Genomic DNA, 24,265 nt, shown 5'->3' with positions numbered 1-24,265 from the left:
TAGAACACATTTCCTGATGCGTTTCCTTCGCTGATCTTCTTGAACAGGTCGAGGGAGAACTGTGTTTGCAGCAGACAAATGCTCCATTTTCACAAGCTAGAAAGTAGGAGAGAGAGATATGATCAGCATAACAATGTGAAAATAATTAAATCCCAAACACAGCATTGCTCAGTTCAGTTGTCATTTTCTATAAAGAAAGAAACAGTCAATTAGTGCTTTATCTCTCAAATGACAATCAGTTTTGTCAAAGTCAGAACAGTAGTTTAACAGTTTGCATAATTTTCACCGTTACACATATATAACTGAAGTGTACAAATCTGTTCTATTAGACCTGTTAGACCTTCCTGTCTCCTTCCTGTCTCTCTCTTGAAACCAACACGGAAGTGACTTAAACTGCAATTCATTGACTGGCCGCTAGAGACAGGCTGCAAAAGAGAGTAAATTATCCCATGATTTTTTTTTATAGCCTGGAACAAAAAGTGGTTTTGGTCTATAAAGCTAATTGTGAGGGACAACTGGGAGGGGGGGTGATTTGTTTTTATAACTCATCCGTTTAAATTATATTAGGCCTTAAAGTTCTGCATAATTAAGGGCGTGGCCACTTGAGTGACAGGTGGAATGCCGCTGCTGTCACTACTAGCCGTTTATCTGTCTTTTAGCCGTCACGTCACCTCAGCTGTTATTGTCACTTGCACTGCGTGTCACATGTATAGTATAGCATTCTCTGTCAGCAGCTCTTACGTCACAGGGCCCCACAACTTCCAATAGGAAAATTCAACTGCAGTAGCCACCGTTCAACCTGAAGAGGGGAGCACTTTTTACACCATCACTTCTCTTATTCCCTCTTCCTCAGCAGCACCTCAACACTTAAGCATTGCACTTCCACTTTGTGGTTAACTATGAACACCACATCCCCTCTTTCTTAAAAGACTCTTCACATCACAGATTAGTGTTTAGAACAAGTTCCTCTTTTATGGTAACAAAACTACGTAACATTACTGTGTACGGTTACTTAACCTTCCCATACCGAAATGTAATATATGTACATATATGAAATATATCCACATATATAAAATATATATACCCATATATATGCCCATATATAAAACCTATTAGAAAATGGAACAGATGACATATAAAACCAGCCCATATATTTTATGTATGTATAATCAACCCGATCTCACCCAAATGCGTCTATATAGCACGCAGTGTGTTTATCGTGTAATATATACGCGAAAATGAGTTTTTACGTGCATAGTATACGCATGGATAGCACATGGTTGGGTTTAGGGTGGGGTAGGGTGCATGTGTATTATACGCTTGGGTAGGATTAGTGGTGTGGGGTGCGTGTGTATATCACAAAATTAAGTGCGTATCATATGCACGCGCAAAACACTGCGTATCATATCCACGTAAAAACTCATTTTCGCGTATAAATTGCACGATAAACACACTGCGTGCTATAGAGACGCATTTGGGTGAGAACAGGCTGGTATAATTGAAATGAAATGTGGATATGTAGGCTTGATCTTGAAATAAATAGTTAAAGTATTTTTTACTTGAAATAAATAGTTAAATAGTTTGGCATATATAAATTAAACATATCGGTGACATATATGGTCAAAACATACAGTATTATATAAATAATAATCATATACATCATATTAATATATGTCAATATACTCATTGAATATGTCAAATTTATATATGTTAAAAACCTATATCAACATATATGTAGAGATATGTATGTGATAGCAATATATTGTCTTATATTTAGCATATATGACGTCGTCACTAGCGATATAGGGACATATATGTCATATATTACTTACAACAACTTAACCAATGCAACTGACATTGTTTTACTAATTCTAATGCACAGTTTTATGTATTTAAGCAATTATAACTGTTCACAAGCTCACAACATAACCAACCAAGACAAGATGCATGTTTTTTTTTTACATGCATGTACAATTTCACTTCACTGTAAATCATATTCCTTCAACCACGCTGGCGCTCTACGCACCCTCATTTTACAGATCATCACCTAAACTAGCTGGAAGCGTCTCATGCAGCAGGACTCACTCATGGAGAGCAGAAGCGTCCGTTAAACAAAATGCTCTTGGTTGGATTGTGTCGGATGAAGAAAAGGAAAGGATGGTCTGCATTGAAGACCTGCGGGAAAGTTTTACGCCTAAGCTTCATGACGACACCGGTGGCTGCAGCCGCTTCGGTTCCTTCCTCGTTGACTTCAACAAAGGCTTTATGGATCACCTTCGACACCACCAGGTCGTTGTTGGAGGACATGCCCGAAAGATTCACCTTCAGCGGGTCAAAAAACATTCTCCATTCCCATGCTGATCAGAAGACTCTTCATGTCGTAGGTTTCCTCCATCTTGAATCTGGGCAGAGATACTTGAACCTCTTGTTGATGCATGACTTCTGGATTGGTCCACTCCATGAGCTTCTCGTAGGTCAGTGCCTTTTCAAGCTGGATAATGAGAGAGACATGTCAGATGAATAGTTAAAATAGTCAAATGAAAACTGCTCCACAAGTAAACATCTGACTGGTCACGGCTGGCTAATTAAGCATTCAAATCACCTTCTGAAGGCCAGTGGTGTCGTCTTCCATCTCTTTAGGAAGGATGATCAACATACTGAGATTCTTCCCGACATACGGCAGCTCCAGAACCTGACTGTTGATCTCTGGGATGAAGACCAGAAGAAACTTCGCCTCTTGATACATTATCTTCACTGGTTTAGTTTGATTCTGCCAAACATAAATGGAAACACATTATAAGTAATAACCCCTCAGAATTCATCATGACTGCTAAAATATTTTTTAAAAGAGCATGAAATCCCACCTTGTTCAGCTTAAACTGCCCATCTCTGGTGCTTCCTTTGGGAATTTATCCTCCCAGTTTCCCTTGAAGTAGATGGCGTTCACCAAAACCAGTCTCGTCATCTCATCGATGGCTCCCTGTGGCACCAAGTCCTTGATCTTCTCTAAAATTCAAATGGATATTGTTCACTTTGAGCATTGATTTCAACTGGTTGGGTTTGATATTTTTAGCTCAACTCAAGAACCCATTAAGCCAAACATGGCCCATGAAAAGACAATTTTGCTGAATCTAAAGTGCTGTAAAAATCATTACAAACTTTTGTAAGAGTGTAGAATAAGTTTCAAATTGAGAATAAGTTTATGCTGGATTTCACCTTGTGTTTTTCTCTCCACCCATTTGTTGATGTCGACACGAGCAGCCTCTGATTTGTTCTTGAAGTCCACCTTCTCCAGTCCACCTTCATAGTAGCTTTTTGCATCATTGAGGAATTTCTGTAATATAGCAAACCGATTGAGGTGGAAGTGATATTAGAACTGAGCACATTTCCAGAACCTCCAGTGAATAAACCGAGTCTTACCTCAACAAACTGGTAGGATTGCTCTCCGTAGAGGCGGTTGGCAAGACTCAGCGCATACGGGACTCCTGGTTTGTTCAGCTCACTCATGAACTTGTTGAAGCTGGAATGAATTTGGTCCTCAGTTGTTTCCTCTGGAGATTTCTGTTTGCATCAACAATATCAGATTTAATCAGTTGAATCAGACGAACCCAAAGGATACATGCATCTCTACAGTAAATACAGCTGTTCATGCAACAGAACCTTGACAGAATGTTAGCTAAAGTCCTGAAAACGTTCCCTGTTAACTGGGTTAGTGTTTGATGTAAATATTCATACGAAACCTTGAGTTCAGCAGGTGTCTGAGGTTTCTGGGTTTGCTGCATCATTGGTGGTTCATTGTTAAAGCCCAGGACCTACACAGCATTGTTATGGCAGAATTAATAAAGATAACTTCAACATATATTGACACTGCACAACTCAAATGCTCATCAGAATAGTTTAAAATGTACTAGAAAAGACAATGAAGAACTGATGATGTCAGACACATTATTTGTTGATTTTGGCCCTCAGGACTTTGATAATTAAATGAGTGGAAAGAGAGATTAATTGCTGGCACTTTACTGTTTATGCCATGCCTGGAACTCAAATTACACGCGGTGCGTCCGAAATCGAATGCTTCCCTACGCCAAAAGTATAGTAGCCTATGCACAGGTTTTGAAACACAGTATGCGAAAAGTCCCAGATGATCTACTACTTCCGGTGAGATTCTGTCACTTTACTATCCCATGAGGCCACAGGAGAGGATTTATGAATGGCAGTTTAGCAATGCAACTGATGTATTACTGGATGTAGTACGTCCGGATTACATTCATACTTCATATAACACACTTTAAAGGAACACTTCACCTCTGGAAAGATGAATGTGTATTTAAAATGGGCCATTTATGTAGAAGAAATGTGAAATTATTTTTGAATTTGGAGCCTTCTAGACTGAGAAAAGCCAGAAAATGTATTTTTGGCTTATGGGGATGAAAGACAACAACTCCCAGAAGGCACTTGCTTCGCTGCCCTAGGAGGCCACGCCTACCGGTAAGAGATCGCAGTAAACAACAAGGCTATGCTACTAGTGAGTCTCCGTGAGTCTGCCCAGTATTTTGATGTCGCCCAAAATGTCGGCTTTTGCGTTCTTCAGTCGCCATTCCTCATGTTTACTCTGGCGAGCAGGAACGAGACTGACGGCCGCGGAGGACGATGCGAGCCTGGTGGCGTGATTACTGATGAGTGGCGCCGGCGCCTGTGAGACGCACCGGTCTCGTATCTCTCACGGAGGAGCGGGTATTTTCCTAGCAATGTTAAAACGCACATCAAACGATCACTTGTTTAGCGTTCATGTAAACACTACATTCAGATTCACCAATCGGAATGAATTCAGTTAGATTGAAACAAAAGGTGTGCATGTAAACTATGAATGCGACTGCAGAAAGCAAAAGCCGAATCCCGGACATTTTGGACGATCTCGACGGCCGGACATGTCCGGGAAAAAGAGGATGGTCACCGCTACTACTCAGCTTTCTCCACAGAATAAGAAACTGCTAGCTTAGCTTCCAAATAAAGAATGGCTGACACTATATGTACATTCTGTGAGTGAGATCCCTCTATGGGCGGGTTGAAAATATGCGGAACAGCGCCTTCTACTGGATAAATGATTAGCTAGTGTTTGTAGTCTTACCCTTATTCAAAGAAATTTGACTTCCTGCTTTTTATGACGCAAATTGACGATTTTTGCGTCATAAAAAGCAGGAAGTGGAACACTTAAATCCTTATTTCTCCCATCTCAGGGGAAAATAAGGGAATAAACCATGACCATTCGAAAATGTGACTGGGTTTCTAAAGATACAAAGTCTAATGCAAATGGGTGAAGTGTTCCTTTAATGCCTGCAAAGTAAACTCATTCAAATGTATACATACTCAGACAGTGTGCGATTTCAGACGCAGCAACAGATTAGATCTCATTCAGGAAATAATTTCCTGTTAGTGAAAGCAGTTTTACATACATACAGTTTTTAAGTTAATCTTTATCGTTATACCTTTGTGAGTACTGTCTATAGAAAACAAAAAACGAACCGAATTGGTGCTTGCAACACAGAGCTGCTACCGCATCGCATACGATTTTGGAAGGGCTAAGGATTTTTCCCTACAATTTTGTTTCTCAGTGTTGTATAAGGGATGTTGCCACATGTTGCTAGTGCTGATGGCACACATGTTAATATTCAGTCTTTAGGACAAATGTTTAGGCCAGTGATTACTATAGGCCTGTGTCTGTACCCAGTAATGTTGCCAATTTGAGAAGCACTGGTTTAAAGAAATACTTTTTATTTTTTTATTATGGAGTAATTATACTCCGCTCTTAATTTCTCCAGTATTAAGCGGTCATCTGAAACCTGACATGTTTAGTCAGATAGTTTCCATATGCTGTAGAACCGGTCAACCAGGTGAAGTTCATAATTTTTTTTCACTTCCTGGTCCCTCTGTCTCAGACTACTTTCCCATCACCCTTTTTTAAAAGTATATTGTGTGAGATCACCTTAGTCATCTGAGCCGCTGTGTTTCCTCTTGCACCGAGCGTCACCATGGCCAGAGCCGAGGAGATGCTGACAGGAGAGTAGAACACATTTCCTGATGCGTTTCCTTCGCTGATCTTCTTGAACAGGTCGAGGGAGAACTGTGTGTTTGCAGCAGACAAATGCTCCATTTTCACAAGCTAGAAAGCAGAAGAGAGAGATATGATCAGCATAACAATGTGAAATCCCCAAAACAGCATTGCTCAGGTCAGTTGTCATTTCCTATGTAAACATAAACAACATCACATGCTTGTCTAAGAAACAGTAAATCCATGCTTTTTCTCTCACAGCAGTTAAAATTGTTAAAATTAGAACAGTAGTTTTTGCATCATTTTCATCATTACACATACAGAACTGTAATGTACAAATCTGTTCTATTAAAGCACTATTCAGTATTCAGCAGGAACGATGAAGTTTCCTCTTCTGTCGGAGGTGAACGAATGATCTGCTGAGTCACTAAGTGTCATTCTTATAAACGTTGTCCAGCCCTACACAGCCCATCCTCTAAAACAAATCCAGCCCTTCTGTAAAACGTCTCGGGTTACTCAACCCTGAGAGGAGGGAATGAGAGGATATGTGTGTGTGACGTCACTGCCGGCCGGAGTGACTGCGGTTATGCCCACTGACGGGCAAAGGACTAAGTAGCAGCATTGGTTTTCAGCATGAAGGCCATGGAAAAACACACACAACACATGTAAAATGGGTAAGAGCTTTGAGATTGACTGTACAAATAGATTTGATAAATAAATCTGAGGTATATTTATACAGACTGTCTAAAGCAGGGTTCCTCAAACTTAGTCCTGGAGGACCACTGTCCTGCACAGTTTAGCTCCAACCCTGATCAAACACACCTAGCTGTGAGTTTCTAGTGATACTGAAGACATTGATTAGCTTGTTCAGGTGTGCTTGATCAGTGTTGGAGCTAAACTCTGCAGGACAGTGGTCCTCCAGGACTAAGTTTGAGGAACCCTGGTCTACAGCTACAGCAAAGAGAATCAAATGGATCGCTGCAATTCACAGAAACAACTGGACTCCAGGCAGCGCAACATGGATTTGCAGTTGTCATTTTGTGTCAATATGTTGATTTTTGGGGTAAAATCATACCATATACATTGTATTGTTAATCATCAATTAAATATTTACCATATATTCTACATAATTGGATGTTTTTAAATAAACACTGCAAACTATACAAGTTTTAGGACTGGACGATATGACGATATATATACTGTAACATTGATATGAGTGATGATCACCCGGATTTAGACCTACCTATATTGTCATTATACTGTATAAAGCGTTCACAGGCAAATTTGCTTTATGTATTTTCCTGGCATTGAAATCAGGCTCATATTCCTCATATCAGGAAACACGATTCCTGGTTGCACGTCAATATCCATGAATCACTGGATCTTTGGTACACTCTAAAAAATGCTGGGTTGTTTCAACCCAATTTTGGGTAAAATATGGACAAACCCAGCCGTTGGGTTACATTTTTACATTACATTTTTAACCCAACGTTTGAGTTTGTCCATATTTCACCCAAAATTGGGTTGAAACAACCCAGCATTTTTTAGAGTGTAAGGTATAGTGACGTAAATTACGTTAATACCCTTTTGCCACTCAGCCTGACTGAGCCTGCTGTATGACAGGAGTTAATTGGGGATATTGTGGAAACGCAAGTAAAACAAACAATTATCTGTTTAAACTAACGGTTGGTGTAACGGTTTGTTGCAGGAATACACGGGAAGATGAAGATTCAGGTACAAACAGTCTTTAATAAACTCTAAAGGGATCTCAAACAGAAGGCAGGCAAACAAACACCACATAACGTTAAGACTGTAAAAAAAACATGATGGAACAGGAACACGTGATGAAAATGAAAACCATGAAGGTGAAACACAGACAGATTAGGGGTGATAGTTGGACTCGATAGTGTTCCTTACAACTTACCAAAAGATCCAGTGATTCTTAGATATTGACATGCAGTATAACATGTATGTTTAAAATGTTTATGTATATAAACATAAAAAATCTTATAATATCCCTACCGTGTAAAACAGTGTTATTTCCCAAATCTGTATGGAGTTGACACAGGAAAATGCTACACACACTGTTAGACTTTGCCGTAATTTTACAGTTACTTACCGCAAAAAAGCCCAGTAAAATACCACTTATATTATTTACGGTTAACTACTGTAATATGCACTGCATTGTGGGTATTTTGTGTGAAATTTACAGTAACTTACTGTATATGGTAATTTACAGTACTTTACTGTTTACGCAAAAGCAGTAGTGCTACTGTAAATGAAGAAGACAGATTTCTTGAAGTGTGTAGGCTTCTTTTGACAAGGCCTGCCTCTCTGCAGTATATATGAATTGGCATATATGCAAAGCACTATACAGGAAAGAAAAAATAAATAATAATAATAAAAAAATATTTATGAAAAAAATAAAAAAAATATCAATACATTAATAAATTAAAAAAGGATTTTAAATACAGAAATGTTGGCCCTCTGAAAAGTATAATCATGCATAGTTATATACTAAATATATTAGTTTCACCTTTTAATTTGAATTACTGAAATACATGAACTTTTGCACAATATATATATTTTTTTTATATATAGTTGCCTAACTTGCCTATTCATTGCCTTATAATTCACGGGATGACTGCACTTGTGTTCATTGTGTACACATCGTGTATTAGGCTACTAGGGCTATATGCATATAATGTGTTAGGCCTATTAAAATGTCATATACAAATGTTTTATAGTTTTTTCCCCTGTGTTCTGCAGATGAAAATCATGAATCTGCATTCTCAATAAGCAATGCACACGCTGGATGTTTAAAAGTTAAATAAAAAGCACGTGGATGGAAGGATTTATTTTAATCCTATATAAATAAGTCATTTTTATATTAGCATTTTCTCCAAAAACTGGTTCCCATACATAGACATTAGACCTTATTTTTTATAATTTTATAAAATTACTATTTTAATTGTTGCTCGCGTGCAAAGCCCGCGCAACAGCCTCGCAGAATGTAAACAGAGGTTTGTGTGTCAAGTGCGCGCGCGCGCACAGACGTCCCTGCTGAGAGTGGATCGCCACAGACGCCAGCTGTGAGTTTTTCTGAGGTAAGTAGGCTACTTTAACTGAACAAATTTCTTTTATGTTACTTTTACAGCGTAAACTATTACCAATATCAATTAAATATAGCTAAATGTATGAAGAAAGTAAATAATACAATCTAATAGGCTATTATTACTAAAAGGACAGTCTGAAGGAACTTAGTTTTCCTCAAAAACTGCCGCTTTCATATCCCATTATGTCTGACTGCCTTTTCCAGTCGATGGACCCAATCTAGTATTTACACAAACAATGGTTTTCCGTAATTTTTACGACCAGTTAAGGCATATTTTACTCGTCATTTAAAAAAATACCGTTAATGTGTGTGACGTTAGGCTATTTTGAAGTTACCTAGCGCGTTTTTTTCAAAGGCACTCTCTCGCGCTCTCGCTCCAGGCCGATTCTATGGGTGTGCTATGCACCCTCAAACGCAAGCAAGAGCACCCTCAATTGATACTGTAATAATATTTTGGCGCAACAGATTTGCCAAACGCCCCAGTGTATATTTGTGCTTATTTGTGTTCACGCTCTGGAGAACGGAAAATTAATCCATTTACAACGCGTTTTGCTGCGGTGAGCAGCAATGTAGCCAATCACAGATTACCGGTAGTTGTTGGTCTCTTGAACGCAATGGCCAAACAAAGGTGTTCAAGTTAGTTAGTCAGAATCTACTCACCGCCCATAACGCCATTTAAATCCAGTGTCGATTTATGCAGGCTCGCGAATTTCGGGCTCGCGAACAAATGTCCTCTATTGAGGACAATAAAGAATGAATATGAATGTGAAATGAATATGAATCCTCTCATTAACAAAGTGTAAACACGATGTAAGAGATGTATTGGACCGACAGCTGCAAACTATTTCTGAAGTGACAGCTAAATTTACATAATAGTATCATACGTGCTGGATTCACTCTGCACAGGACAGACATGGTTAAAATAGTAACGCTTTTAACGCAATATAAAGGCAGGCTAATAGATTAATTGATACATTTTCATTGCAAAATATTTTAGAAATTCTTTGCTAATTATTGGTAAAACGGCCCCCCTATCCCTTCCCCCTCTCCCTCCTGCATGTTGTAGGCTAAAAAGTTATATTCTCTTCTCTCTTTTTTCAGTGTCGATTGTCATCTGATTGTGTAAGTGATCAATCTAGCAGTCATAGATCTGTGATTAATCATGTTCATAACATATAGTCATTAGCCAATAATCATCGATGAAAAAATAATGTTTCTTCTTTTTCTCTTTTGTCTGTGTCAACAGGAGCTAACTACAGCCCAAAGGCTCTTTTAAGAGCCACAGCACTGAGGGTCTTTGGCTTTGTAAGTATATGTTTTGAGTAACTATCAGATGCATTATGTGATAATGGAGCCTTGCAGGCCCTACGCTTTCTTTAATTTATTCGTTTAACCATATTAAATGTGTCATATTTTGGGCCCTAGTTTAACGATCTAAACGTATGATAGGGCCCTTTATGTCAAATTTATAAATTAATATAAATTGAGTTATAATAATACAACACAATCAGGAAGAATAAGTTATCAATCTAATTAAATCAGAATCAACAAAATTCATACTTCACAACACTGGAAAAAAGTTGTTTGCAACTTCCGGTTCACTGGGACTTAAATGAGCCTCAGAAGTGGCAGGAATGCATTTAAATTCTTGATAACAATGTTATGAGATTAAAGTCAGCATTAAAATCAAGATTGACCCTATTTACTTTGTTAGCGCATATTACTAGTCTTGTGGTGAACAATGAATCCGTGCAAGTTAATACACAGAAAAAAAATAGTTTGCCGTGGTAATCTATAATCAAAGTCTGAAAAGTTACTTCCGGTCTGAAATGGCGTTCTTTTTCTGATGATGTAGGCTTGACGGCTTGGGTTGGAAAACGCTTAACCACTCCCCTCAAACCGTTAGTCTGCTTTGAGCGAGAGATGGAGAGGAGGAGCGCTAAAGTAAAACCCTGCCCTCTGTTCAATATTCCGTTTCACTTGGAAATACGTCACAACACTGGAGACAAGTAATTTGCAACTTCCGGTTCACGCGTACTTTAATGTTTTAAATAGAAGGTTTTGATTATAAAAATATAAAATGATTTAAATAATACTTTAAAGGGTTAGTTCATCCAAAATTGATAATTCTGTCAGTAATTAATCACCCTCATGTTGTTCCAACCATGTAAGTCTTTCGTTCATCTTCCGAACACAATTTAGGATATTTTTTATGAGAGCTGTCTCACTCCACCATAGGCTTTCACAGGGAATGAATCTTGCTGGCCCAGAAAAGTTATTAAAGAGATCGTTAATATATTCCAAGTGACTACAGTGGCTCAATCTTAAGTTTATCAAGCGACGAGAATATTTTTTGTTTGCAAAAAAACCACAAGAATAACAACTTTATTCCACTATTAATTTCCTTCTCTCTGGGCCTCGAGTGAGTTCACTAGTATAACTGTGCAGCACGTCTGTGTTAGAGGGCCGCTTTTAAAGATGACTACTGTATGTGTTAATATGAAAATGTAAGACCTGTGTTTGTTTTAAGATTCTTTTTAAGGATAAACCCTGAAGAGGTTGTGCACGGCCAAAGTTGGCACAGGTCGAAAGACAGGAGGTGTTGTAAAGAGAAAGGTGACTGCCATCAACTCCCGGGTACCAACGTTTCTGCAGAGGCTCACCGAATTTGAGTGGAGAACATCAAATTAGGTAAGTTTCTTATGCAGGGCTGGACTGGTACAAAAAATTGGCCCGGACAGGCCACCACAATCAGTCAGACACCAACACCAGTACACAATTTTTGCAGTTCCATTAAATATTTGTCCCTGCTGTTCTCAGGGTGTCCGTGAATCCTTTAAAGGACAACTCCGGTGAAAAATGAACCTAGGGGTAATTAACACATGGTTACCGAGTAGATCGTTCTCTGGGATGCGTTTTCATGATAATCGAATGTAAAGAGTTTTATCTCTAAATACAGATTAGCTTATAACGCTAGTATATGGGGCAGAGAGTAAGTTAAAGTAAATCGCTAGTTAATACCACTAACAAGGCTCAAAATAGCCTCACACTACCACGGTAGCATAATGAGGGTCCCTACATGCAAATCGAAGCATTGAGAACTTTGTACGTGTACAAACAGTTTAATAAGAAGATACTTTATAAAGACAGTACATTACGCGTATACAGACAGCAGCCATCTTGGAAAACAGTCTCGACAAGTAGAGCAACGATTGCCATGCTAAGTGATTTGAACTGTGACTTGGAATCTTCTGTTGTTTCCGGAAGAAAGCACTGAACGCAACAGAGAAAATAAATAAATACAAATAATAATACAAAAATGAACAAGTCACAGTTCATATCACTTAGCATGGCAATCGTTGCTCGACTTGTCGAGACTGTTTTCCAAGATGGCTGCTGTCTGTATACGCGTAATGTACTGTCTTTATTAAGTATCTTCTTATTAAACTGTTTGTACACGTACAAAGTTCTCAATGCTTCGGTTTGCATGTAAGGACCCTCATTATGCTACCGTGGTAGTGTGAGGCTATTTTGAGCCTTGTTAGTGGTATTAACTAGCGATTTACTTTAACTTACTCTCTGCCCCATATACTAGCGTTATAAGCTAATCTGTTTTTAGAGATAAAACTCTTTACATTCGATTATCATTAAAACACATTCCAGAGAACGATCTACTCTGTAACCATGTGCTAATTACCCCTAGGTTTATTTTTCACCGCAGTTTTCTTTTATAGGAACACTCCACCGTTTTTTAAGCTCCTCTTCTGAAAACTCTGGTTCATAGAGGTATGGTTCTGGATCTTGACTGTCTGAGAAGTCACCCTCTTCGTCTCTCACAAAATCAGCCATGTTCATCGCCATTTACTATGTCTACTGTAGGAAAAATAGCCAGCTACTATTATGTTGACTGGGATTTCATGTGTTGCGTGATATCTCTGCACTCAAGTAGCAGTGCTTCGCCTGTGCTTCACCCTAATATAGTCCCAAGTCAAAATCTGTCTAGGAAATCGCCTAGTCTTAATCTGCATCGCTATTTGTACTCGTTGTGAATATGCAGGCCACAAGAAGTAATTAGGTGTTTTTTTTATCACTTTTACTCAGAACATGCTAGCTGGCAACAAAAGATTCCATTCATTATGCTAAGCTAAGCTAGTGGCGACCCTGCCAAACTAAAACAACGCATGCACTGAGACAAAAGTCTAAATTTAAGAAAGACGGTGATTAAGCTCATATTACATGTGCGGTGCTACCAAATCTGGTGCTGGTGCTACAATCTGTAGAACTTCCTGTTTGAGTGTGTTATGTCCAAGGATGTATTTGTTTTGTTTTTTTATTTATTTTCCCCTTTCTCCCTGTTTCTCTCTCTCTACTTCCCATAAGCAGAAAGGAATTGCTGCCACCTGACGCCAATGATCGGGTGTAAATCTGCTGTGATTGGAGGAGAGGAAGCTTTGGGGGCAAAAGCAGCACCATTCCTCAGATCAGTTATTTATTTGTAAACTTTTGTTGTATTGTTCTTTATCATACAAATGTATATTGTTATTTATTTGGGATTAGTAGAGAGGTGGGTGCCATTTCCTTTTGATTTAATTTCCTCTTGTTTTAGCTGAGAACTGTTAGTGTATTTTGTACTTGATTTAAAAAAAACATTTTTTTGCGTATTGTCATGATCTGCTTTTATTTGTTATGCATGAATTTCTCTTTTAAATGTTGCATCACAATAAGTAAATTGAATGTAATTAATTGTGATAAATAATAAATATGCTGATGTACATGAACTCAAGTAACTTTTTTGGAATTTATTCAATTCAATAGCATTAATAGTGTAAAATAAATGAAAAATAAGTTGCAGTAAGGGTATTGTACTGTAAAATGAAACTGCGGTAAGGGCATCATACTGTAAAATTAAATTGCAGTAAGGCATCTTACTGTAAAATGAAATTGCAGTAAGGAAATCATACTGTAAAATGAAATTGCAGTAAGGGTATCTTACTGTAAAATGAAATTGCGGTAAGGGTATCTTACTGTAAAATGAAATTGCGGTAAGGCCATCTTACTGTAAAATAAAATTGCAGTAAGGGCATCATACCGTAAAACACATTTACAGGTAAGCTACTGTAAAGTGGAACTTACAGTAACTTACTGGCAATAGTGCTGCCAGTAAGTTACCGCAAAAATACAATAAAATGTCTAACAGTGCATGCTGCATCAGGTGAATATGACAATGCATCAAAATCAGTTTTGCATATGCAGTCAATAATCATCAACTGCAGAATTGCAGAGCCATACGTCACAGCGGTCTGGGGACAACAGTGTCAGGCCAGCAGTCTCAGACCGGTGTTGCTTATAGCGTAATTAAGGGTAGGTACACATTGCATGACTTTACAATAGGAAGAATCGCCGACAACTCTGTCTGGTCCGCAAACTACATTTCACAACCAAACACACGCGAGAAGTGATAAGGAAATTATGCAAGATCACGTGTGCACAAGACTGGATTTATGATTAAAAAACGTAGCCCACAAGAAGCTTGTGATCCAAATTGTCTGTGCGAAATGGTTGGGAAGACGCGGGGAGCAAGCAATGTGTTTTTCTGCAAAGAGAGTTGGAGGTAAATAAATAATTTTAATGGTTTAACTCCTCCTCAAACTTCCCTATACCCTGTATCTTGCTCTCTCATTGAATGTAGATCATCACCGATAAAATTCAGTCAGAACACATTACACACAGCATTTGAATCACAGACAGGTCCAGATATTTAGCCTGCCAAATATCTCACGGGCGCCAGAGACGCATCGTCGATTCTCACTCGCGTGAACTACTGTAGCAACGATTTGCCTCCACTTTCGGTTATTTGTTTTCGCAAAACCTGTCGCTGAGTGAAAATCTGGGCTAAAACTGCAGTGTGTCCCCGTCCTCCTTGATTTTCTGCAGTACTAGCAGCATATGTGAATGAAAGCTGTTCAATCTGTTCATCATACAAAGCGATCGTGTATCTTTAAAAACATTTGGACAAAACTTCTCAATTCATATGAAATAGTTTTACGATTTCTATATTAACTTTTTGAGGCATCAAAGTGGTAGTTGCGTAGCTGTCAATGGAGGGACAGAAAGAATTTTCATTTTTAGGTGAACTAACCCTTTAATGCAGGGGTCGGCAAGTAAGTTTGGCATCGGCCCAAAATAATGTTTGCCACTGGGTGGCGGGTCAGAATCTAACAACATTATTTAAACTCTGTTACATATGTTTAATATACTGTTACAGTGAATGCAAATACATAATTTAACTTGTATAATAGAGCCTTGTGTAGTGCAAGAAACAACATAAATGTTTATGTAAACTTATAGATTTTATTACATATACAGTAGCATGAAGAGAGCCACAGTTTTCCCGAGTCTTCCCTACTCATTTTAACCAGATCGGAAGCGTCTCATGCAGCAGGACTCACTCATGGAGAGCAGAAGCGTCCGTAAAACAAAATGCTCTTGGTTGGATTGTGTCGGATGAAGAAAAGAAAAGGATGGTCTGCGTTGAAGACCAGCGGGATGGTACAACATTCTAATATCATGACGACACCGGTGGCTGCAGCCGCTTCGGTTCCTTCCTCGTTGACTTCAACAAAGGCTTTATGGATCACCTTCGACACCACCAGGTCGTTGTTGGAGGACATGCCCGAAAGATTCACCTTCCTCTCGTCAAAAACATCCTCCATTCCCATGCTGATCAGAAGACTGTTCATGTCGTAGGTTTCCTCCATCTTGAATCTGGGCAGAGACACTTGAACCTCTTCTTGATGCATGACTTCTGGATTGGTCCACTCCATGAGCTTCTCGTAGGTCAGTGCCTTTTCAAGCTGGATAATAAGAAAGACATGTCAGATGAATAGTTAAAATAGTCAAAATGAAAACTGCTCCACAAGTAAACATCTGACTGGTCACGGCTGGCTAATTAAGCATTCATATCACCTTCTGAAGGCCAGTGGTGTCGTCTTTCATCTTTTTAGGAAGGATGATCAACATACTGAGATTCTTCCCGACATACGGCAGCTCCAGAACCTGACTGTTGATCTCTGGGATGAAGACCAGAGGAAAGTCCGCCTCTTGATACATCATCTTCACTGGTTTAGTTTGATTCTGCCAAACATAAATGGAAACACATTATAAGTTATAACCCCTCAGATTTCATCATGACTGCTAAAAATATTTTTTAAAAAGAGAATGAAATCCCACCTTGTTCAGCTTAAACTGCCCATCTCTGGTGGCTTCCTTTGGGAATTTCTTCTCCCAGTTTCCCTTGAAGTAGATGGCGTTCACCAAAACCAGTCTCGTCATCGCATCGATGGCTCCCTGTGGCACCAAGTCCTTGATCTTCTCTAAAATACAAAGGAACATTGTTCACTTTGAGCATTGATTTCAACTGGTTGGGTTTGATATTTTTAGCTCAACTCAAGAACCCATTAAGTCAAACATGGCCCATGAAAAGACAATTTTGCTGAATCTAAAGTCCTGCAAAAATTATACAAAAACTTTTGTAAGAGTGTAGAATAAGTTTCAAATTGAGAATAAGTTTATGCTGGATTTCACCTTGTGTTTTTGTCTCCACCCATTTGTTGATGTTGACACGAGCAGCCTCTGATTTGTTCATGAAGTCCACCTTCTCCAGTCCACCTTCATAGTAGCTTTTTGCGTCATTGAGGAATTTCTGTAATATAGCAAACCGATTGAGGTGGAAGTGATATTAGAGTTGAGAACATTTCCAGAACCTCCAGTGAATAAACCGAGTCTTACCTCAACAAACTGGTAGGATTGCTCTCCGTAGAGGCGGTTGGCAAGACTCAACGCATACGGGACTCCTGGTTTGTTCAGCTCACTCATGAACTTGTTGAAGCTGGAATGAATTTGGTCCTCAGTTGCTTCCTCTGGAGATTTCTGTTTGCATCAACAATATCAGATTTAATCAGTTGAATCAGACGAACCCAAAGGATACATGCGTCTCTACAGTAAATACAGCTGTTCATGCAGCAGAACCTTGACAGAATGTTAGCTAAAGTCCTGAGAACGTTCCCTGTTAACTGGGTTAGTGTTTGATGTAAATATTCATACGAAACCTTGAGTTCAGCAGGTGTCTGAGGTTTCTGGGTTTGCTGCATCATTGGTGGTTCATTGTTAAAGCCCAGGACCTACACAGCATTGTTATGGCAGAATTAATAAAGATAACTTCAACATATATATCGTCAATGCACAACTCAAATGCTCATCAGAATAGTTTAAAATGTACTAGAAAAGACAATGAAGAACTGATGATGTCAGACACATTCTTTGTTGATTTTGGCCCTCAGGCCTTTGATAATTAAATGAGTGGAAAGAGAGATTAATTGCTGGCACTTTACTGTTTATGCCTGGAACTCAAATTACATGCGGCGAGTCCAGAATCGAATGCTTCCCTACGCCAAAAGTGTAGTATGCACAGTATTTGAAACACAGTTGGCGAAAAGTCCCAGATGATCTACTACTTCCGGCGAGATTCTGCAGTGCGCATTCGATGGACACTTTACTATCCCATGAGGCCACAGGGAAGGATTTATGGCAGTGTAGCAATGCAACTGATGTATTACTGGATGTAGTACGTCCGGATTACATTCATTCTTCATTTAACACACTTTTTAATGTCCACAAAGTAAATTCAAATAAAAATGTATATAATGTATACATGCGATTTCAGACACAGCAACAGATTATATCTCATTCAGGAAATATTTTCCTGTTAGTGAAAGCAGTTTTACATAAAATGTAAATGCTATATACAGAGATGGGACGTAACGAAGTACAAATACTCCTTTACTTTACTTAAGTAGATTTTTCTGGTATCAGTACTTCAAATATCTATTATTTGCACTTACATTTTCAAACCTGGCTCAATACTTTATACTATATCATACTATAATTTTGACCATCACGCACCACAGACATAGACTATAAGCTCCCATGGAGCAAGGTAGAAGTCAATAAGAATAATAGTTATCGATGAGACAGAGGGAGTTAGCGATGTCGACATGACTGAGAATAGAGACATTCCTGTTTCTCCACTTAATTAAAGACACTTCATTTCTCCAGTATTAAGCGGTCATCTGAAACCTGACAGGTTTAGTCAGATAGTTTCCATATGCTGTAGAATCGGTAAACCAGGAGGAAGTTCATAATTTTTTTTCAGTTTGTACTGGAATCTGGAACACAAGCGCTCGTTGTGCAAAGGCTTGCATCACGTCCTGGTCCCTCTGTCTCAGTCTACTTTCCAGCCCCCCTTTTTTAAAAGTATATTGTGTGAGATCACCTTAGTCATCTGAGCCGCTGTGTTTCCTCTTGCACCGAGCGACACCATGGCCAGAGCCGAGGAGATGCTGACAGGAGAGTAGAACACATTTCCTGATGCGTTTCCTTCGCTGATCTTCTTGAACAGGTCGAGGGAGAACTGTGTGTTTGCAGCAGACAAATGCTCCATTTTCAAAAGCTAGAAAGCAGGAGAGAGAGATATGATCAGCATTACAATGTGAAAATCCCAAACAGAACACAGCTCAGGTCAGTTGTCATTTCCTATGTAAACATAAACAACATCACATGCTTGTCTTAGAAAAAGTTAATCCATGCTTTATCTTTCATATGACATCAGTTTTGTTAAAATAGGACAGAACAGTAGTTTTTGCATCATTTTCATCAAACATACAGAAGTGTAATGTACAAACCTGTTCTATTTAAGCACTACCTAGAGTTTTTTTTAGCAGGAACGATGAAGTTTCCTCTTCTGTCGGAGGTGAATGAATGATCTGCTGAGTCACTAATTTTCATTCTTATAAACGTTGTCCCGCCCGCCAAATCCAGCCCTTCTGTAAAACGCCTCGGGTTACTCAACCCTGAGAGGAGGGAATGAGAGGATATGTGTGTGTGACGTCACTGCCGGCCGGAGTGACTGCGGTTATGCCCACTGACGGGAAAAAGACTAAGTAGTAGCATTGGTTTTCAGCATGAATGCCACGAAAAACACACACAACACATGTAAAATAGGAAAGAGCTTTTGAGATCGACTGTACAAATAGATTTGACAAATGAATCTGAGGTATATTTATACAGACTGTCCAAAGCTACAGCAAAGAGATGCAAACGGATCGCTGCAATTCAAAGTGTAAGGCTGGAAAAACTGGTTGGAGAGATAGACTGGTCTATGAAACAAAGAACCTTGCTGGAAATTAACATCTGACCTCCCCCATACAATCTCACTCCCTCTCACGCCTAAAGACTCACACAAGAATATATATGTGGTTTATAATGTGAATGATTATATGTTTAGTATTATTTTAAATGTCTCAGAGTGAGTGGTACAAATGTCTCATTTCCAACTAAGTTAAACAAAAAGAAATCAGGTTTTGAGAAGTTTAGAGAAACTGACACACAAAGGAAGGTTGTCTCTAGGCAAATGGTCTCCTACCCCCAAAAGGTGTCAACTTTGAATGTAAATTCCCATTGTTAACATGTGAAGAGGTTTTGGCTACTTAATGGAATGCGGCAGAGGAATCGGGGCGCTTTTTCTGTATTTAGACTGGTTCGTGATGGCTGGGAGTGACCGAGACTTCCAGCCTCATGTATTTGCATAAGGTTGGGTTATATAATTGACCTGATACCTGATTTAATAAATTGTTTGATTATTCAAACTGATTTTGACCTTGTTCATTTAATAGTTTAAAAGTAATAATCAAACATTCGCTCACTTTTAGTGATGCATAGATATGATCAAAACCTTTCATTTATGGAGTCAGATGAAATAACGAGTAAATACATATGAGAAATATATATTGCATTAACCCAAATTACTTTGAGATGCTGGACAGACGGAACGTGCAAGAAACCTTCCCCGTGTAATTGGAAACCCTCATTGGACCAATATAGCGCGGCTTACACAGAATAACTGGACTCCAGGCAGCGCAACGTGGATTTGCAGTTGTAAAATCATACCCTATACATTGTATTGTTAATCATCAATTAAATATTTACCATCTTATATTCTACATAATTGGATGTTTTTAAATAAACACTGCAAACTATACAAGTTTTAGGGCTGGACGATATGACGGGTCTGACGGGTCGAACTTCAGATCTGATGCTGTTGGCCTGGCGCTGTTGTCTAGAGACTGCTGTGACAAGTTATGAAGTCTCTCAGTCATCCAAAGGCTGCTCAGCCGTTTTCCCCTGCACACGCACAGACAGAACATGCGGTGCCAAAGTCAAAGAGGGAAGAACTGTGGGATATTGTTTCTCTTTACCTTAGAAGTCTGCACGGGCTTTAAACTTAAGCCTGACCCGAGGTCTGTTTCTCACAGTAAATACCTTCTTTTTTTATTTTTATAATAGCCTGTATTTTATGATTGCTTGCAACTATAATTAAAACATATATATATAGGCTACATTTACAAACACCGTTTCACCAAGGCACAGTGGTTACTAATTACGAAACTTAGATGTGGTTGAACGGGTGAAACAGTCACAAATTCCCCTGGAACTCAAACATTACACTTCAAAATAAAGTTTGCGCAGTAGCACAACTAATTACACAAATATACCCAGCCAACATTTGTATGTGGGGCCCATATGGGTATGAAATGGGCTGAAAAAATGGGCCGCATGTAGGATTGTCCGCGGGTTCCATAATGGCCCCATGTTAATTGCCCAGATGAATTTCATGGTACTAGTTGGGACCCAAGTGGGCAACATGCACAAGACCTATCTCGGTCCCAGCTTAACCCCACGACATTTGTATGTGTGGCCCATGTGGGTTTGATATGGGCTGAAAAATGGGCTCTATGGGATTGGCCCCATGTTAATCGCCCACATGGATTGCATATAGGATGGCAATTATAAACAGGTGGGCCCCAACTGGGCTACATGCACAAGACCCATCTTGGTCCCAGCTTTAGTTTTTTTGTGGGTACTACAAGGTTACTACATGGGCTGAAATACGGGCTGTAAGTGGGTTTGTCCACGGGTTCCATGTTGGCCCCAGCAACTTACTCATTTAGGTTTTATGCAGGATTTCACAGGGCTTTAGGTGGGGCCCAACTAGGAATCATAGGCATGTGGCCCAACTAGGGATAATCTGGGTTCCATCTAAATGAGTAGCAACACCACACAAACAAGTTTTAAAACATTAGAGCACACAGTGAGATTGAAATCTTTTCAAATTTAAATTTTATTGAAATTACCCATCATATTATGCTATATTCTGTTTGTCAGATTAAAGAGTATCTCTTTAAAGTTATATACCTACTAGTTAAAATTCATATTTTTAACCTGTATTTGACCCAGTCTTTACTGAAAGCTTTGAACATTTGAACAGGAAATAAATTGGGGACAGTTAGAAGAAGCAGCAACTATACATTCACCAGTACAGCTTATACTGCAGACAGTCATCTGTTTGACCCGGTTAAAAAGAAACTGCGTGAGATGGGGATCCGCTACGCGCTGTTGTATCCAGCAATCCTCAGGATCCACATCGGTGTTGAAGCGCACCTCTGCAACTCTCCAGACGAAGCGGAGGTGCATATTCGGGATGTTCAGATGAAGTCTCCCTAGTTCGGGTCTGTTCTGATTTGCACAGCAGAAAAATATGCCCACAACATTAAAGATCCAACTTAAATTGTACACATGGGGTGCTTTTTATCCTTGTGTGCACCAAACCCATCTAGCGTGTTTTCTGCCAGGTGACTGTTTTATCAGGCACTTTACTTATTTGGATGCTCCTTCCCTAGTAAATAATAAATAAATAAAAAACCTACACAAAAACATTATTATATACTTATTATCCTTCAAACCCATTAACATATTTATTGACACAATCACCTAAGACTTATATTGAATTTATAATAAAACTATATTTGGAGCATTTCTTTAGTGCAGAATGTAACTTTTTTTTATATAACAACAATTTGGAAAAAAACTAAAATGTAATTATATATATATATATATATATATATATATATATATATATATGTATATATATAATGTATATATATATCACTATTAATAAAGTGTACCTAAAGTATAGTTCCACAATCAAATACACTTAACCTCAGCACTTCCAGATAACTAAAGTGCATTAAGTACAAAATGTGTTGTTCTTATTGACTTTAAGTATGTCATTTAGGATACCAAAGTACAATTGCAGGGTATTCATATTAAGTACATAAATATGTAAATGTATTGTAAATATATATAAGTAGGCCTATATTATTTTTTTCACTAGGGTTTTCATGTGTTTGAGTTTTAAACTAGCTGACAACATTGACATCAGAGGCTACAATATTAAACATGCTAATCGCGATTGATGAAGCTTCACAGTCATGGTACACACAGCTGCAGGTTGTACGTTACGTCCGTTATCCGTTTATTAAACTCTCGTGAGTAACGTTACACAGACAGAACATCTGGGAAGTTAATGAACTCCATTAACACAAGATTTGTTTATCTGCATTATATATTCTACCATTAACTATATTAGCACTCTCACCCACTTATTTTAATGTAATACCCAGAGCCATAGAGAGAAAGAGTTGCGACACTCACACTCCCATAGACCTCCGTTGTAAAAAATGGCGGCGCTTTTAACCGCCTACTTCCGGGATTAGGAGATCGGATTAGTTCCAAATACTGTCATTTGAGCGTTGAACCCCATTCACTTACATTGCTGCGCGTCGAGTTGTTCCAGAGGTACTGTAACTTGCTGAAATATCGACCTCTTTTGAATTGGCAACTGTCTATATTGTTTCAGAGGCCCTTTGCGATGCTTATACTGGTCTTCATTTGTATATGCACAGCGTAATTATTTATATTTTATCTTGGTTATTTCAACCAATTTTCTAGCATTGCCAGCGTGACTTCGCCAGCTGTGAAGGTAGCATCTGATTAGTTTGGTAATTAATCGCTACCACCTTTATAGCAACTTTTATTTAATAGATTTTTTGGGATATACTAACTTTTCATTTATTGTCTTGAGTGAAGCGGCGTGTGAGAACAATGCTGGACCTCTAGGATTGTTATATGGCCATCACCAGTCCTGTCTGTTTCATTGATCACCTGCCCCTGGTTTTTGTTTTTCTTGTTCACACAAGCACACATTTTTGTTGTCTGTCATTGTTTAATAAAAAATATTTTATTTGAAAACCTTCATTTGTATCAGCCATGCGAATTCTGAACGGACCGCCACGGCAGACCTCTTTGTGTGATCACGAAGGTAACGTTAGGCTAATGGCTGAATCGGAATTTATAAGCAAAATCACGGGAATCAATAGCCTAATACAGCCCAGTTGTGCTAAAATAAATATCATGAGACATCCATCATCAGATGAATGATATGGAAAAGTTAAGTTAGAGCTGCTAAAGCCAGTGCTACTACCCATGCGAACATGAACACTAAGCTTTTCCCTCCAAAAATATAGCCTAAAACTTATATAAAGTAATATACAGTACCTCGTTGCCCCTCCAAATGCAAAAACAGCTGAAAAAGTATGGGTATGTGTTTTATTTTATATTTACCGTTCAATAATGCAATCGCTGCTGTCTGTCCCATAGAAGAACGTGACAGCCAGCGTATGTTTTGGAACTATTGGGGCTTACATGAACCACGTGACAGCCTTAGCGGCGACATCAAAGAGTGTCGCAACTCTCTCTCTCTATAACTCTGGTAAATACCTAAACATTACATATTTATCACTTCCTGTCGGTAATGGCAGCCTGGATAAACAAGCACAATTAAGACGTCCAGGTCGGTAGATGACATCATATGTGTAGCAAAGCAAGCAAGTAATTCTCAAAAATGTTCCGCCACGTAACAAAAGGAATCGCAGGCTCTCCACTGCATGGCAGAAATGGTGCAGGCGTAGGTACGTAAACCATCGTTGCCCATTTGTTGTGTATTGTAGTATGAACACTGCAAATTATTTGGTTCTTACCGAGATAAGAAAACTTAGACTTAAAAGTGTTAGATAATTTATCTTGTTTTAAGAGTGAATTTCTTATTTTAAGTGTTCAACTTTACACAATAATCTTAAATCAAGCAC

General features: G+C 38.7%; 2 protein-coding genes, 1 long non-coding RNA gene and 1 pseudogene across 4 annotated transcripts in view; 1 reads left to right on the top strand and 3 right to left on the bottom strand.

Annotated features, from left to right (window-relative positions):
* The window catches only part of LOC307006128 (leukocyte elastase inhibitor-like), an 8,938-nt gene extending 2,742 nt beyond the window's left edge, over window positions 1–6,196 (bottom strand). Inside the window, exon 1 of the mRNA XM_079626774.1 lies at window positions 5,984–6,196. Coding sequence (XP_079482900.1) covers window positions 5,984–6,151 — 168 coding nt within the window. The 5' untranslated portion in view covers window positions 6,152–6,196. The remainder of the gene's footprint in view (window positions 1–5,983) is intronic.
* LOC307005457 (leukocyte elastase inhibitor-like) lies at window positions 962–3,914 on the bottom strand (annotated as a pseudogene). The gene is made up of 6 exons (XR_013800708.1): window positions 3,741–3,914; window positions 3,421–3,561; window positions 3,217–3,334; window positions 2,865–3,006; window positions 2,603–2,770; window positions 962–2,491 (listed from the first exon to the last, which is right to left on the bottom strand). The product of XR_013800708.1 is annotated as a leukocyte elastase inhibitor-like (transcript).
* Window positions 6,197–10,213: 4,017 nt separating the features above from the next.
* On the top strand, window positions 10,214–13,778 carry LOC307006026. Its single transcript, XR_013799385.1, has 3 exons — window positions 10,214–10,469; window positions 11,695–11,855; window positions 13,548–13,778. It is a non-coding gene; the product is annotated as an uncharacterized lncRNA (long non-coding RNA).
* Window positions 13,779–15,262: 1,484 nt separating this feature from the next.
* LOC307005320 (leukocyte elastase inhibitor-like) lies at window positions 15,263–19,031 on the bottom strand. Its single transcript, XM_079625364.1, has 8 exons — window positions 18,905–19,031; window positions 18,496–18,672; window positions 17,273–17,344; window positions 16,953–17,093; window positions 16,749–16,866; window positions 16,395–16,537; window positions 16,131–16,298; window positions 15,263–16,018 (listed from the first exon to the last, which is right to left on the bottom strand). The coding sequence occupies exons 2-8, from the start codon at window positions 18,661–18,663 to the stop codon at window positions 15,614–15,616; spliced, it is 1,215 nt and encodes a 404-aa protein (XP_079481490.1). The 5' UTR covers window positions 18,664–18,672; window positions 18,905–19,031; the 3' UTR covers window positions 15,263–15,613.
* Between the last annotated feature and the right edge of the window lie 5,234 nt (window positions 19,032–24,265).

Source organism: Phoxinus phoxinus (genome assembly GCF_949152265.1).
Source record: "Phoxinus phoxinus genome assembly, chromosome: 10".
Taxonomy (NCBI): Eukaryota; Metazoa; Chordata; class Actinopteri; order Cypriniformes; family Leuciscidae; genus Phoxinus; species Phoxinus phoxinus.
The sequence above is the reverse complement of the archived record's forward strand: the minus strand, read 5'-3'. Positions and strand labels throughout refer to the sequence as shown.